Source organism: Xenopus laevis, chromosome 5L, assembly GCF_017654675.1.
Source record: "Xenopus laevis strain J_2021 chromosome 5L, Xenopus_laevis_v10.1, whole genome shotgun sequence".
NCBI classification, from domain to species: domain Eukaryota; kingdom Metazoa; phylum Chordata; class Amphibia; order Anura; family Pipidae; genus Xenopus; species Xenopus laevis.
In genome coordinates, this window is record NC_054379.1 from 7719008 (window position 1) to 7735265 (window position 16258).

At 38.7% G+C, this 16258-nt stretch overlaps 1 protein-coding gene across 1 annotated transcript in view; it reads right to left on the reverse strand.

Annotated features, from left to right (window-relative positions):
* Positions 1-16258, reverse strand: part of camkmt.L (calmodulin-lysine N-methyltransferase L homeolog) — a 213712-nt gene that overhangs the window by 43042 nt on the left and 154412 nt on the right. The window contains 2 exon segments of the mRNA NM_001092078.1: positions 2407-2481; positions 14365-14431. Of these exon segments, the coding sequence (NP_001085547.1) occupies positions 2407-2481; positions 14365-14431 (142 nt within the window).

Here is a 16258-nt window from a genome sequence, read left to right on the forward strand (position 1 = left end):
CCTCTGCCAGCGTTGGGCAAACAGAAAGGTGGCAACCATTACTCAGGGGTAAATTTTTAAGGGGAAAACCAGATTTGGCTTTTAATGCACAAAAAAAAGGCCTTCACGCTATATATAACAAGCCATAAACTTTTTCAAAACAAACAGAAATACATATGTAACCCTAATTTGATTACTATCTCTTTAAATCACAATTAACCCTTGGCAATCCAGGGGCCCTGTGTCCCTTTTGCGTAAGAAAAGTACTGGGAACTGGGATTTACAGCGCAGTGCCTCCACCTAGGGAACACTGAGAGCACACCTCAGGGAACTTCCACTAGGACAAAAAAAACCACACAGTTTGCAAATGAAACTGATATAAACTTTATATAAAACAGTAGTGAAAGAACTTGGGCAATCTAATACACAATGCACTCCTGCACTGGGGACACTACCTAACTCACTATTAGGTACCTGACTGTTTCTCCAACACACTTTTTATTATCAAAGTCTCAATCCTCTGGAAGGGTTAATAACCACACAGTTCAGTTCAAATAGAATGTCTCTTCCCCAAAACTCTTATACACAAGGTAGCGCTACCTTTCCCAAAAGTACCTCTCCCATTGGAACTTAGCAGCCGCTTCCACGTAGCAGGTAAATGCACAAGACCTGACTTCAAGTTGGGGCCCCACGTTTGTATCCTTGCCAGTATCCTCCCTTGGGTGGCTCACTTAGCAGGGTGCTCTCAGAGGCAATCACACTGGAGATTACATGCAGCTCTGCAGCAGGATCAATCTCACCAGTGGCACCAAAGTCAGGCACACCTTCTCTCCCAAGGATGCACTGGGGTGTCCAGCCAATCAGATGGCTCTTCAGCCTGTAACTGGGCTGGTTGATGTCACAGACAGAAAAACAGGGGAATGATTTCTCTGGTCCCCTACACATACAAAATTAAAAAGGTACATGCCTCTCTAGGTAACAGTACATGCATTACATTGAGGTTTTTACGCAATCCGAATAAATTGAGGGTTTTTTTTAAATTAAAAAATAAACTAAAATCTGGCATGGAAGTTTAGTCATGGTTTTTTAAAATAAAATATGAGATACATTTGGATTTTAGTAAATATTTTAGTAAATAATCCCCGTAATGTTTAATTGATTTTTAGCAGATTTAAGGCATGGAGATTCAGAAAGATTTTATGCAGAGACATCCAGGTCTCCAGTATTGTGTATAACAGGTCCATTCTTGTACTTGTGTTTAAAATGTATGCGTCGAGTGATATAAGAGAAATTTCACCTTATGATTAAAATAAAAACACTATTAACCTCACAATTATTTTTGTTGGCATGATTTATTGTCAGTTCAGTGGAGTAGGAGAACCTCAAGGGTTCTTCTCCTTTGCCCCCTGCCCATGTTATGTCACTTTGTTGCACCTGAAGTTGGCCACGTGAAAATATTATTAGCTAGTTTTTTTATTAATGATCACAGTATCCCAATAACACTCAGTTCATGATCTCATTCCAACTATGACCTCATGTGATTTTTTTGGATTCGGATTTGGTTCAGCCAGACACTTGGATTCGTCCGAATAAGAATCCTGCTGAATCTTGGACGAATCCTAAACCGAATTCTGGATTCAGTGCATTACAACCCAAAGCAACTCTTTTCAATACATTTGTCATGTGTTCACAAGGTTCCTAAACAATTTTGTATACACCAATATTTAAAGCAAATAATTAGTATATCTATTATTTACTGTTCACTGGCACTTTATAGGTATGGACAACCTGGACAATGATTCATATATTTTCCCAAATATCTGTAAAGGTCATTGCCATGTTAACTAATCTTAAGTACAATAACACACCCCCGCAAGGCCACAAGTCATTAAATATTTTTCCTTTCTATGAAGTGTTAAGAGACTCCACTTCAGAAGCCGAACATCAAAACAGACCATGGCAGATCTTGTTTTATTTTCTAAAAGGAATTATTTTATTGGCCATGCACGGGCGCTAATATCAATGGTCTGATCTTTAGTACCAAGTAAGCTAATTGAGCTGTTTGTGTTGATAAACTCCTTTTCCTCCAGACTGTTACTCCCTGGGCCATAATTATTTGCAATTTGCTTAAGTCGTCCATTTACGGATACGTCAAGCATGAAACAGAGGCAATTTCGCAAAATGGAAATGCTTCTCAAAATCAATCTTTAGGAAATAATGTGGTGGAAGTTACTGTCTGATAGAAGACTACCTCCTAACTGTCACGGGGGAGATGAATATTAATTTGTTGAGGTTAAGGTGGCTTTGTGCTTCATTTGTTGACTTTACTTAGCCATCAAAGAGCACAGTCACACAATTATTTCAACAAGTCTATCCCCCCCCACCCAACAGGATTTCTTTTTTATTTTGCCGTATTTCTGTACTTACCAGTCTGCGCAAATAACAATGTCAAAATGTCCTTCCAGTTGAGAGACATCTGTCTCATTATCCCATCGCAGAACTCTAAAAGAGGAAAAATCAGAAGAGAAATTTTGCACACTTTATCGGTAAAAGAAGATGTTCGATGCAATGAGGACAACTTCAAACAAAACAGCAAAATGTTTGACATTTCTTAAATAACCATATCTATCCTGCCAGAACTGTGTTGAGTCGGCGTCAACACTCATCTAAAATGATCTAAATTGATTAAATGGGGAGAGTTATCATTCCGAACCAAAATAAACCATATGAGAACTCAGAGAAGGGAGGCGGAATGTTTACACCGAAGGCGTCATTCATTGTATCATATTTGAATGGCATTCAGCAGTGTTATTTAGAATGGAGCCTATAAATAACCAGGGGTAATGCTGCTGCTCAATTCTGACTATATCTTAAAGCAGAGTTCTGCTTTCACTTCAGTATTTGACTCTGGCAGCTGTAACAATTTTCTCTACATGATATGATCAGATATTTTCAATAGTCGGCTGCATCAAGCTATAGCTCCGAATCTATCTCTCGGCAACAGAAATAGAAATCAGATAAGCATTGTTCTATAGAAAAGTGGACTGGTTAACTGCTCTAGATTTCGATAAAGTTAGTCTATTAGTAAAAAATCTGAACTATAGGATGGACCCAACGTTGTCCCTGGAGAGAAAGAGAGGGGAAGAGAGAGGAAGTAGAGAGGAGGTTTTCAACAGATATGGAAAATGTAGTCTTTTGTGTCTATCCCCTTTAATTGAAGTAATTTTGCTACCCCAAATCATAATTATTATGAACCTGTGGGCGCCAAATAGATGTCAGGTGTGTCATGTATTTATTGCCAATGCATCTGCAGATATTCTTGCTTTACAGATGGAGCCACTGTGAATCTGACACTTCCCTGCCATTTCTCCACTGAAATGTGCCAAGTGCACCATATTTGTCAGATTGTTATGGTGACTCCACCGTTACGTCTGGAGTGAGCACATGTTCGTTGCAAGTGTGCACTTTTCATTTGATTTGTTCTTGTTCTGTTTTTAAAAAAAAATATTATACCATGGGGTAGAATTTAAAAAAAACATTTAAAACATCTACCTGGCTATCAAGATACTTTTCCTACCAACAATACAAATATGTTACCAGTATATGCTATATTAGAATGCGTTGAGTGAGCTTACTGCTGTGCACGATGAGCCCGGGTGCACACACCCCAGACCTTCAACAAAGGGAGCAGTCACCAGGCTGGCAAAAGCTTGGACCCACAAAGTAGTAAAGCTGGAGTCAGATTGTAAAAGGTTAAAAGGCTTACATTTTATTCTCCATAATTAAGAGCCAAGGCCTGACGCGTTTTGTGTCTACCAGGAACACTAAGCCTCAGCCTATGACTAAGGGGCCGATTCAGTGGCGTAACTAGATGTTGCTGGGCCCCACAGCAAATTAATTTTAGGGCCCCCAACATATCCAGTGTTTGTCCTGTTTTAACAATATATGTTGAAATTGCTCATCAATGAGATCCTCATGGGGCCCCCTGTACCTCCTGGGCCCCCCTGCAGCTGCAGGGTCTGCTTCCTCTGTAGTTACGCCCCTGGGCCGATTCACTAACTTCGAGTGAAGGATTCGAAGGTTTTTTTTGGGCTACTTCGACCATCGAATGGGCTACTTCGACCTTCGACCACGACTTCGAATCGAACTATTCGAAGTAAAAATCGTTCGACTATTTGACCATTCTTTAGTTGAAGTACTGTCTCTTTAAAAAAAAAACCCTAGTTCGCCATCTAAAAGCTACCGAAGTCAATGTTAGCCTATGGGGAAGGTCCCCATAGGCTTGGCTAACTTTTTTTGATCGAAGGATATTCCTTCGATCGTTGGATTAAAATCCTTCGAATCGTTCGATTTGAAGGATTTTATCGTTCGATCAAAGGAGTTATCGAACTATCTGCGCTAAATCCTTCGACTTCGATATTCGAAGTCGAAGGATTTTAATTCCTAGTCGAATATCGAGGGTTAATTAACCCTCGATATTCGACCCATAGTGAATCGGCCCCTAAGTGTTGCATGAAAATATGTCTATATAACTGAAGGGCATGTCTTCGTTTGCTCTGCCCTCCCAACATCTGAAATTTAAAGAAGCTCACCAATATAACCCTTCTCAATAACCACCAACACCCCTGTGGCTTAAGTCTAGAATGCTATTCACCCTATTTAGATTTCTTCTCCTATTGTATAAATTTCAGTAATCTACACCCCTCCATTGGGAGGTGAAACATATTAAGCCTAAGATTCCTGTACTCTTTGCCTATGTGTATATAGACAATATAGTGCAGATACCCATATCTTCACGTATTTTTGGAAAAGGCATTAAACCTTTGCAGGTTTTCATACAAACACAGCTCAGGGATGCCTGCATGATTTCATAATCACAGCAAATATTTGTATTTTTAATTAACTGCACCTTCTCTGGTTTGTACAAGATAATAAAGATAATGGAATGTTATCTTTATCCCTTTTTTTCATTTTCGGACGCTCTGTGACAGGGAAACAGTCATATCTGGGTGGATCTAAATTGCGTTTTAAGTCAGCTTACAACTGCATGGCAATTTGTGCTTTGTGTAAATTGCCGGTGAAATCCACAAGGCAATTCCCTGTGTTGATATAAACAAAACACACGAGATATGAAGCAAATGCCATGTGAATAGAAGAGGTGGAAGTGTAACAGCTCAAGCACTAAACATATTTAACACACGCTCACTTAACGCCTACATACCATGGGAAAGATGGGGATTCACTCGGTACAGGAGAAAGAGAGACAATTAGAATGGCATGGCTTCAACCCAAACTGCAAAGCTATTGGGCTACAGTTAGATTTCCTCTCTAAATCATTTGCACTTTAATTAGCCATGAGCCCAGGATGATGGGATATATCTAGACCAGGGATCCCCAACCTTTTGAACCCGTGAGCAACATTCAGAAGTAAAAGGCGTTGGAGAGCAACACAAGCATGAAAAATGTTCTTGGGGTGCCAAATAAGTGCTGTGATTGGCCATTTGGTAGCCTCTATGAGGATTGTCAACCTATACTGAGGCTCTGTTTGGCAGTGCACCTGGTTTTTATACAACCAAACCTTGCCGCCAAGCCAGGAATTAAAAAATAAGCTCCTGCTTTGAGGCCACTGGGAGCAACATCCAAGGGGTTGGAGAGCAACATGTTACTCATGAGCTACTGGTTGGGGATCCCTGATCTAGACTCTCAGCCTTAATACACTCCCGAGGCCTTACACTGGCCTCACTACACTACTTCTCTACATGGTATGTCTCTCAGACTATTCTCCCTTGGAAACCAGGCTAAGCCGCCGGTTGTGTGTGGCTAGCTTCATTCCTGTACAAGTATATTTGCAGAGATTCAATAACCATGAGTGAGACACATGGGAGCTGGGAGATTCCTGAATGAGTGGATCTTGTACCTGGTTTAGCCATTCATGATGTGAGTTAAATTGACTTGATCTAATCATTCGGCTCCTAGCAAAACAATCCGATCAGATGGGGCAACCCACATATTGTCATGAGGAGTACCACCCAATGGGATTTTCAAGCCTTCTCAGCTAATTGTTCCCAAGAGGGCATTATTTTGGCTCAATATACATACCAATAGTCGGACAACTCATATAAACCCATGTATTCTCAATGTTATAATAGGCTGTCAACATTCCTCTTCTAGGGGCAATTGATGTAATTATATGTACATATAGGGGGTTATTTATTGAAATCAGAATGTAAAAAAATAGAATTTTTATTTTTTTTTTAAACTATAATATCCAATTTTTTAGTGGCAAAAAAACTAGAATTCATTGAGATTTACTATACACCAAGAATGGAGAAAATGTGAATCCGAGGATGTATATAAGTCAATGGGAGAGTTCCCTATCCTAATTGGAATTATCTGTGGTCTGCACTGGAAACTTTGGCTTTTCAGGAAAAAAGCCTGAAAAAAATCGGGCAATTCAGGAAAAAAAAATCGGAAAAATGTTTACAATTCTAATTTTCATTCCATTTTATCGAGTTTTTCTCCGATTCAATTAAATCAAGCTTTTTTTTTTTTTTTTAAATAATAAGGTCAAATCATGGATTCTAGTTTGCTCTGACTTTTTTGATGATCAGATAATTCAGATTTTGATAAATAACTCACATGATATTAACAACACTCCAATATTAATTGGAACATTGTTTCAGAAAACATGGTAGTTTAAAAAAACTCCAAGGAATAGGCCTAAGGCAGAATAAATTGGGATTTTTGCAATCGATTACTGTTGTCTATGGTCAATCAGACACCCAAGCACATGCCATAAAAAAGTGTAAGGCTTTTTACATTTTATTTTAATTTTCCTTGGTTTTTTTTGATAACTGCTCCCTTTGGAAAATCCCATCTTCACATCAACAAAATGATTGACTTAAAGAGAAGTTCTTGTGCCGTTTTGCATTCAAGCACATGGCTAAAACAAAACTGCCAGCTAGTTCAGAGGTGCCAAAAGGACATGTGTTATATGCCCTACGGTTGTTTTAATATTATTTAGCCCACCAATGTGCAGTTCAGCCTATAATGTTATTTGGAGAGATTTGACTAGGGCCAAAAGCTGCTGCTTTGTTGTGTGGTGTTCTGCAAATAATGCTGCTGCCAACAAATTTTGGATCCAGCTGATTTGTTGTCGAATACCCAGCTGAGTACCCAGATTTTTGCTTTAAACCACCTGAAGCAAAGCAATTAAATGGGTAACTATGCTGTTTGAAAGCAAATTTCGTAAATTTACCCTGACGCTCCTTTTACACAATGCTTCGTAATGCCAGTTTTTACCTCTCTGAATAACAATTTAATAAAGTACCATTTTCCCTGCACTCTCTTTTATTTTCTCCACTTTTTTGTAGCTGTACACACGCTAAAGCGTATAAAATGTCTGATTGGGGGAAAGGTCCATCTTTTTTGAAGTTGAGCAATGTTTTAATTGGATATTAATAACACTCAGTAAACAAAATTATGTCCTTTGCGGAGATAATCTTATTTCTCAGCATGGGGCTGGAATCTATTATTCCCCAAGTCCATATGTTGAAATACACTGCAATAATCACCAGTGACCCGAGGCATTGCATTAATGTAAATCAGCACTGGGTAAAAAATGTGCTTTTTGATTGATGTTACAAGGATTAGACGTGGACACCAATAGCAGGTTCTTTCTGTGGATAACCTTGCAAGTCACACTGTGCCGGCTGCAGGGCTGGTTTTAGGGCAGAACGGGCATTTGCTCTGGGCCTCCAGCACCAAAGGGGAATCTTGGGGAAATGTAGATAAAGACAATATTATATTTTATAAACATCACTGGACATTTTCAGTATAAAGATCATGAATATCCAACCTGTGAACCTCCACATTAGTAATATGCAGCCTCACCTTCTCAACCCAAGTCTGACCTGGCCTGAGCTTGAGAAGGGACTTAAATACCAAGGTGGCCCTTAGTTTCACTTCTGTTATAATTTACTTATGCTTTAATTAGCCTTGGAGGGCTCCCATTTCCCCCTTTGTTGCATAGCCCCCCCCCTCCCCCATCATAGGGATTTATTAACAAGGCTCTGTTCTGGCACAAGATTAATAGAAAATTGCAGTATGGATAACTGCAATGTATTGGAGATCTATACCTATAAGCACAATAGGAAGCACATCAAAAATATTCAAAATACAGCGGTGTAGATAATGGAGGGTTGGGGGGCAGGAGTTGCTACTGCACTTGGGCTCACCCTCCACCACCCTCCATCTTCTATGCTATGAAGGTTAAAGGACCAGAATGTGTGTGGGTACAGGTACATGGGGGGAAGGGATTGGCAGGGTAGGGTGATATAGTTACACCATTGCTAGGGTCACCTTCTATAATATTAAATAATGGAGGGGACGTGTTGATTATGTAATTGGGATGGGGTAATGATGCAAGGGGGCAGAGTAATGACTTAATGGTCGGGTGGATCAAAGATATGAAGAGGTGGACATGAAGAGGAGTATTGTTGAGTTGGAAGGGACACATTTAAAAAGCAATCTGGCCTGAATGAGAGGGTACCAGTAAATCTGTAATACTGTCCATGGCCCTGATTGATATTTTGCCGGCTAGGCCAGGTGGCAACCCTAACCACTTCCAAAATAATCCTAGAAGTATGTGTAAAAAGCTAATGGAACACCAGGTTATATGTCTGAAACAGTAAAGATTGCAAATTCAGGGGCTTTTGGGGTGGAACAAGAGAAGTGAGTACCCCATTGACTTCCTCTATATGTGTGTAAAGCTGAGAATTAAAGCGGAGTTTAAAAAAACATTTACTATGTGAACACAAACACATATGAAAATTAACATTAGGAGTGGTTTATTCCAGGGTTCTTATGCAAAGGTCGAACTTTACCACCAAAGCACAAAGATCGCCACTCAGTTCAGCATGGGTCAGCGATATCTGCTGAATTCCACCCCCCCCCCAAAAAAAAAACATTTCTACACACTAAAAATGCACAGGTTTTATCTGATCTTGATGCATTTACTCTACGGGATATCGGTAATGTGGGTTAAAATGTATACGTAAGTCTAACTACATCAGAGCCCGTATTAGGCGGCTTTATGTCGCCAATGCTAAAGACGGATAATGAAAACATGGAGGATAGTCCTCATTTTCCAAATGCACATGGCTCTCATAAGTCTTTCTCGGTATCACTGCAGATAAACCAGTTTGAGCAGCTTAGGAAGAATGATAGCAGCCAAATAAGAGATTGTTGGAGAGATGGATATGTATCCAGCATAGTAGACTCATCAAGGAAAGGGAAATGTCAATAAAATGGGCAAATATGTTTGGCAGAAAAAAGGGGTGCAGGGCAGGGTGCAAAGTGCAAAATATGGGTACAATGTACCATGTTTTTTCAGTTTGTGCCCTGTGTTCTCCCCATGAGTACAGTGCTAAATGGATTCAGCAGTAGAAGCATTCAGGTGTACCCCCTCCTACTCCCACATGTCCATGAACTCAGCCACCAAGTTAGGGAGTGGGATTTTGTATCTGGCGCATGGTGCAAAGCACAGCCAGACCTTTGTGAACCTTTGTGGGGCCATCATTTGTGAACAAAGATTTGTTGCATGTAGTTGTCTCTTGACTTGAGGAGGCAGATTGATCACATTTCAGCTTCACTTTTTATAAACCACGAAAAGAAAAAATCAATCCATGCAACGTGTTTTGATTCCCCCCTTGATTGCTAGAATATTTTAGGAAAAAGGAAAAAACAAAAATAGCAGTTCCTTTCATTTTACAGAGTTTAGAAAACTCGACTGTTTGAATTTTTTCACAATTTTCTCTTTTGATAAAACACAAATATTTCATTCTGAAAAACACTAATTAAATGTTTTAATTCTTGAGGATAAAAGTGCAAATTCGAGAAAAATTTGGATTTGGTTCAATTGAACACTTAAGATTGAGTCAAATCTGAAGATTACAAAAATTCTAGTATTGAGTTGAATCCCAAACTGAATCCTGGATTTGGCGCTTCCCTACTGCAATTCAATGACTTTTTTATGATGACAGCAACTGAAGGTAAACTACAGTGAATGTAAGCTTGAAATTTCGATTTTTGGACCAACTTATTTGGGAAAAAATGGCAATATTTACATCTAGCACTAAATGAATAAAAATAAAGTGCAATCAAATTCTAAAACAAATAAATGAACCACCACTTTTATTATATCACTGGGATTTATATGCAAAAATAAAAATTGAGGAAAATGATTACAATTTACACCAGGGGAATTGAATTCACTGATGATGTATCATGCTGCCGTTTTCCCCCACTCTACATTAATTAAGGGAACCAGACATTATAAAACACCATAAAATGCAGGCTGGTGGTTATGTTTTTCTCAGAATGGTGGATTACATTTGGTTTAAATCCTTTAATCTCGGTTTTAAATCTGTGCATTGCATCAGTGTATTTCTATAGTATATGGCTTCTTAACAAAAGGAAACAAATGCTAAAAATACTTTGGTTATACACCCATCAATATGATCCAAAATGCATTGGAATGCTATGGTAGTTAGCTGTATGAGAAACATTAGGCAAATGATTGCATAAAAGCATTCACACAGGCATAACAAATGTGTCTATCACAGGTTCCTTTCTGACATAATGAAATGGGCTTGTTCTGGTGATACGCAGAGTACTGCAATGTTTTCTTTCTTTTTATTTTGTCCATTGAAATTGCATAAAAATCCTCTTTGGAATGCAGTGGTGATAAACTCCTAGTCCAAAAGTATGTGGTCATCCCTAACTATTAAATTGACTATTTAAGCCACATACATAATTTACAACATGGGTGCAACTACATCACATGGATATTGTCATGGATAAAAAAATAAAACGAAGTCTACCTTTTGGACGACTAGAACATTAGCCTAGTCCTGTCACTACTGACTATGCCTTACCTTGTGCACTTTTTATCTCCAATTTGTACCTGTATGTTAGCCTCCCATCCACTTAGATTGTAAGCCAAAGTGCCTACATTGTGGCAACAGTTTGGGGAAGAATCATTCCTGCTTCAGCAGCATAATAAACCATTGAATAAGGCGAGGTCCATACAGAATGGGTTTGAGGAGATGGAAGTTGAAGAACTTGATTCTCCTACACAGATCCCTGACCTCAACCCAACTGAACCTCTGTGGTATGAATTGCAACATCAACGAGAGTCAAGCCTAAAGCCCAACATCAATTTCCAACCTCTTACGTATGAATGGAAGCAAATCCACCAACAATGTTGCAAAATCTAGTGGAAATCTGACCAAGAAGAGTAATGGGCAAAGTAATAAACTGGCTATTTAAGCAACATCCATAATGTCAAACACAGGTGCAACTAAATCATACAATGACATGGATATTGTCATGGTAAGTCCATGCTTCCTACATTGTGGCAACAGTTTGGGGAAAAACCATTCCTGTTTCAGCAGCATAATAAACCAGTGAATAAGGTAAGGTCCGTACAGAATGGGGTTGAGGAGATGGAAGTTGAAGAACTTGACTCTCCTGCACAGAGGCCTGACCTAAGGCGAGGTCCATACAGAATGGATTTGTAGAGATGGGATTTGAAGAACTTTTACTCTCCTGCACAGAGCCCTGACCTGAACCCAACTAAACCCCTGTGGGATGAATTGGACCACCAATAAGAACAAGACCTGATGCCCAACATCAGTTTCCAACCTCTTATGTATGAATGGAAGCAAATCCCACCAACAATGTTGTAACGTTTAGTGGAAATCTTTCCCAGAACTTCATAATAATCCCCCTTTTTTTTGAGTGAGATGTCGTGCAGGCAGGTGTCCACATACTTTAGCCCATATAATAAATTGTTGTAATGTTTTTTGGATTAAATTGGTATTTGACACAATTCCAAATATCTTTGAATCACTGAAATGGAGTGGATTTAATAATAAGCACAACTCAGTCTCGCTCACTCAACCCTCATGTATTACATATAAATACACACATATTATACAAGTATCTTCTCTAATTTTCTCATAAATACCTAGTTGATCAACATAAGACTGTTGAATTAAATATATTGCTTTTGTATTTAAACAGGACACACTGATCATCATTCCACCCCCTCCTCAAGTAAGCTTTAAGGTCGAGACACAGAGTAATGGGTACCCCTTTCCTCAGTGCCAATCAAATACAATACACGGGTTATTTAGTTAGGAGAGAGAATCTGATGAAATACCACTTTCTTCTCCCACAGTAAGGCTGAAGAGACAAGTAACTGGGCTCAAATATAAAGAGAAAACCATTTTTATTTGCCGAAATAGAACAATAGGAAAAGCAGCTTTCCAAAACAAGATAGATATGAGATAAGAATATAAAAGAAAGCATGCATAATAACCTCTTGCATTCATAAATTAATGTATACATGTGGATCTGTTGGTAATTTTTTATATTTTTTCCACCTTTTCCAATGGCATGAGACTACACCTGCAAGTCTTGCTTGGCAATCCAAAATACTGAGAACTAAACCAAAATGTGAGAACCACTTATCTTACTAGAAAAGTGCGGATTATATATATCATGTAGTTTGTGAATCATAGGGAGGCCAAGGTTTGTAAAAGGTGCAACTCTAACTTTAATTAATGTTTTTTGGTTTTTTTCTTCAACCTCACAGTTAATCGCATGTTAAAATATTGATATTGCTAAAGTGCCATAATTCTTACATAACCACAAAGGTACATTTATATATTAAAGTGGCTTCATTATCAAATTATCACCAATCATGCTGTAATATAATGTTACAGAATATTTATCAGTCTTAAGTGCTCTAGTAAAATACAAAACACGTTAAGATGTGTTATTTATATACAGGAGAATAAAAGGAGACATATCCACTGGGAAAGCTACTGTATATCAAACAAGTCTGAAAGTTTAACAGTTTTTATTTTAGTCTGCATTATTTGCACTACTTTGGGCAACTACCAAGTTCTCTGTGATCTACATAATTTAAAATTGAAATTTGAAAAATTCATGTTTCCTGAGTAGATTAAAACATTACCTTGCAGCTTAAAATACCCTTTAAATAGTATAACATACTGTAGTCAACTTTTGTGGTGATGGTTTCTAACTTCAGAGGGTCCTCTGGCATACTCTAATCAGAATTCAGCATTTGAATCAAAATTTCACATAAAAATTTGTGTTTATGTTTACAAGATGTCAGGTGAACTTCTGTTCCATGCTACTTCCCTTCAGAGTAACATGGAAAAGACGTTTGAGAACATGAAATCTTGTTGAAGAGAGATTTAAGGCAAATATGGCTAGATTACAGTAACGTTAGAGATACATGTTGGGTACTTTAGATATCAAGAATACCTATAAACCCAAGACAAAGATGTATTTAGCTAACTGAAATAAAATTAAGTTCTCAGCAACTTTCCAATATTTATTGATGACTTTTTGTGCCCTTTGTTATTCTTTTTACTGCTTAGTTAAATCTATGTAGACGCATGGAAGTCACTGAGGTAACTTAAGTCTTATTTGGAAGAGTGCTGGCTTCTAATACACCGTTAGAACCAACAGTGCATCATAGATTCGATTGCACCATGATTCCATGAGGATATCCACAAAAAACATATTGAACTCAGAACAGCTTGCGTTATGGTTGCCTCACCTTACTAGTTCTTGGAATCTATTGAGGACCAATTAGGTGGACAGTCTGCTAGTTCTTGGAATCTATTGAGAAACAGTTAGGTGGACAGTCTGCTAGTTCTTGGAATCTATTGAGGACCAGTTAGGTGGACAGTCTGCTAGTTCTTGGAATCTATTGAGGACCAGTTAGGTGGACAGTCTGCTAGTTCTTGGAATCTATTGAGGACCAGTTAGGTGAACAGTCTTGCTAGTTCTTGCAATATAGAGGGCCATTTAGGTGGACAGTCTTGATAGTTCATGGAATCTATTGAGGACCAGTTAGTTATACATTCTGCTAGTTCTTGAAATCTACTGAGGACCAGTTAGGTATACAGTCTGCTATTTCTTGGAATCATTTGAAGACCCTGTCAAGACATTTGTGCCATCTCTACCACCATTCTGTAGTAAGTAATTTGTATTACATGCTGGTGACAGCCAAGAAGCTAAAAGCCAGAGCAGAAGCCAAGAGTGCATACTAAAGAAGAACTACCCATGACTGATACAGCAAGGCTCTTCTTATCTCAAGGTTTATGAGAAGAACAACAAGGTCTACAGGTTCAAATTTAGACATATGGATGCCCAAAGGCATCCATATGACGGGTACTTCCTGTCAGATGGAAAGGGATTTATACAGCTGAATTAAATTATCTTGTACTATTCATTTCCTTTTCAGAATAAACATAAAATGAGGAAAATAAAAATGTTTTTTACCTGCTCGAAACAAGCCGATCTTTAAACATTTCTTCATTTTGGGGTCTTCTTATTATATCAGAAACATCTGTAAAAACATCTGTTAAGAATTACATGTTACAGCTCTTGGATACCCTTTTACTTTACATTTCTTTGCTAAGCGCCTTTGGTTTGGAAATCGAAGGATCACATAATTGCTACCAACTATTCATTCAATATTAGCAACGCGTGAATAAAAATAGTACGTATTGAGGTATAAATAGGAAAAGAACGGGTATTTTATTGCCAAATATCATTTTCAAAAATGAAATCAATGTAGCTACATGGCGTTAGCCTTTTCAGCACAATGCCTCCTGCAATTTTTAGCTTATACAGAGAGATTGATGCAATAGGGTTATTTTTTTTCCCCATGTTCGATGTATGCCAAGAATAGAATTGTGCTCAGTAATGCCAACAAAATGCTTTCTTTGTACTCAAACAATTTGTCGTACAAAGACAAATCAAACATATTTCTTTACAAATAACGAATAATAGTGCAAGTCTTGCTTAAAGTAGACCCAGTAGTCTAGAAAATCTTAAGTACTTAAGTCGTCACTAGTGGTCTATATAAATACATTGCCAGTGTTGAACCAAACATATTAAAGCTTTTTCTTTTTTTCTTTCTGTATGCAGATTTTGACTAAGCTGTAAATTATCATTTAATTAATCTCATTAAACTATATAATTGCTGCTCATATTTTATCTGCTGCATTGTATCCCTTCACGAAGCTTGTATTTAAACAGAGGGATCTTATTTATAAAAAATGTACAGCTTTCAGCCTAAAGAAAGGATAAGGAATATGTGGCAGCCCAAAACCCATTATAGCAAGCATCATTATATACATTTGTAACACTGTAATGAGGATTATATTTGAAATGCCGAAATTCCCTTTTCAATCTTAGATGTCTTAAGTGGGTTACTTTAGCAGAACTTAATCAATTTTAGAAAACAGCTTTCTATTTCATATCAACAATTTAAACAGTAAAAAAAAAGTTGATGCCAAATCTACATGCTATTGCACTATTTTACGTATTTAGGAGGTCTGTATTATTGTTGAGCGAATCTGTCCCGTTTCGCCAAATAATTTGCGAAACACACTGCAGTCAAAATTTTTTACACGCACAATAATTATTGCTCCAAATGCATTAAAGTCAATGGGCGTTTTTTGCTATGGCTTTTTTTTGTTGCAGCAAACTTTTGCTGCAGTTTTGCAAAAAACTCTGTTGTGAATTGTAAGAAACTTACCCTGGTGGTCTAGTGGGCAGCGGGGTCCATGCCGCGTCCTTGGCGTGGACACCCGCTGCGCCACTCCTATCCTGCCCTTGCCGGCGCCATCTTGGATTACTAGGGCACGCACGGCGCACCTGCGCGCCTCTTAAAGGCGCAGGCGCACTGGCGTGATTGGGCACGTTTTGGCGCCAATTGGATCCCTATTTAAGGCCCATTCAGACCTGTAGCCAGTGCCCGTTATAGGATCATATCCTGTGGTTTCCTGAGCTTTTGCTACCTGTTCCTGAATTTGCTATCCTGACTGATTATCCGTGTTTGACCCTGCCTGTTCCTGACTACTCTGCATTCTGTATCCTGACCCTTGCCTGCCTACGACAACTCTTCCTGCTTAACCCCTTGCTTGATCACCCGGTTTGACCCTTTGCTTGTTTGACGATTCTGATATCCGCCTGCCTCGACCCAGCCTGTCTGACCATCCTTCTGTCTTATCCAGTCTGTCTGTTATCTGCCTGTCCTGATCCGGTCTGTTCCGTTTCCACCAGACGCCTTGTCCTTGACCTTCTGCCCAAAGACTCTTGCTATCCGGTCGTGCCCCTTTGCCAGCCAGAACTCCTCGCCTTGTACCCCTCGTTAAGTCCAGGTGGC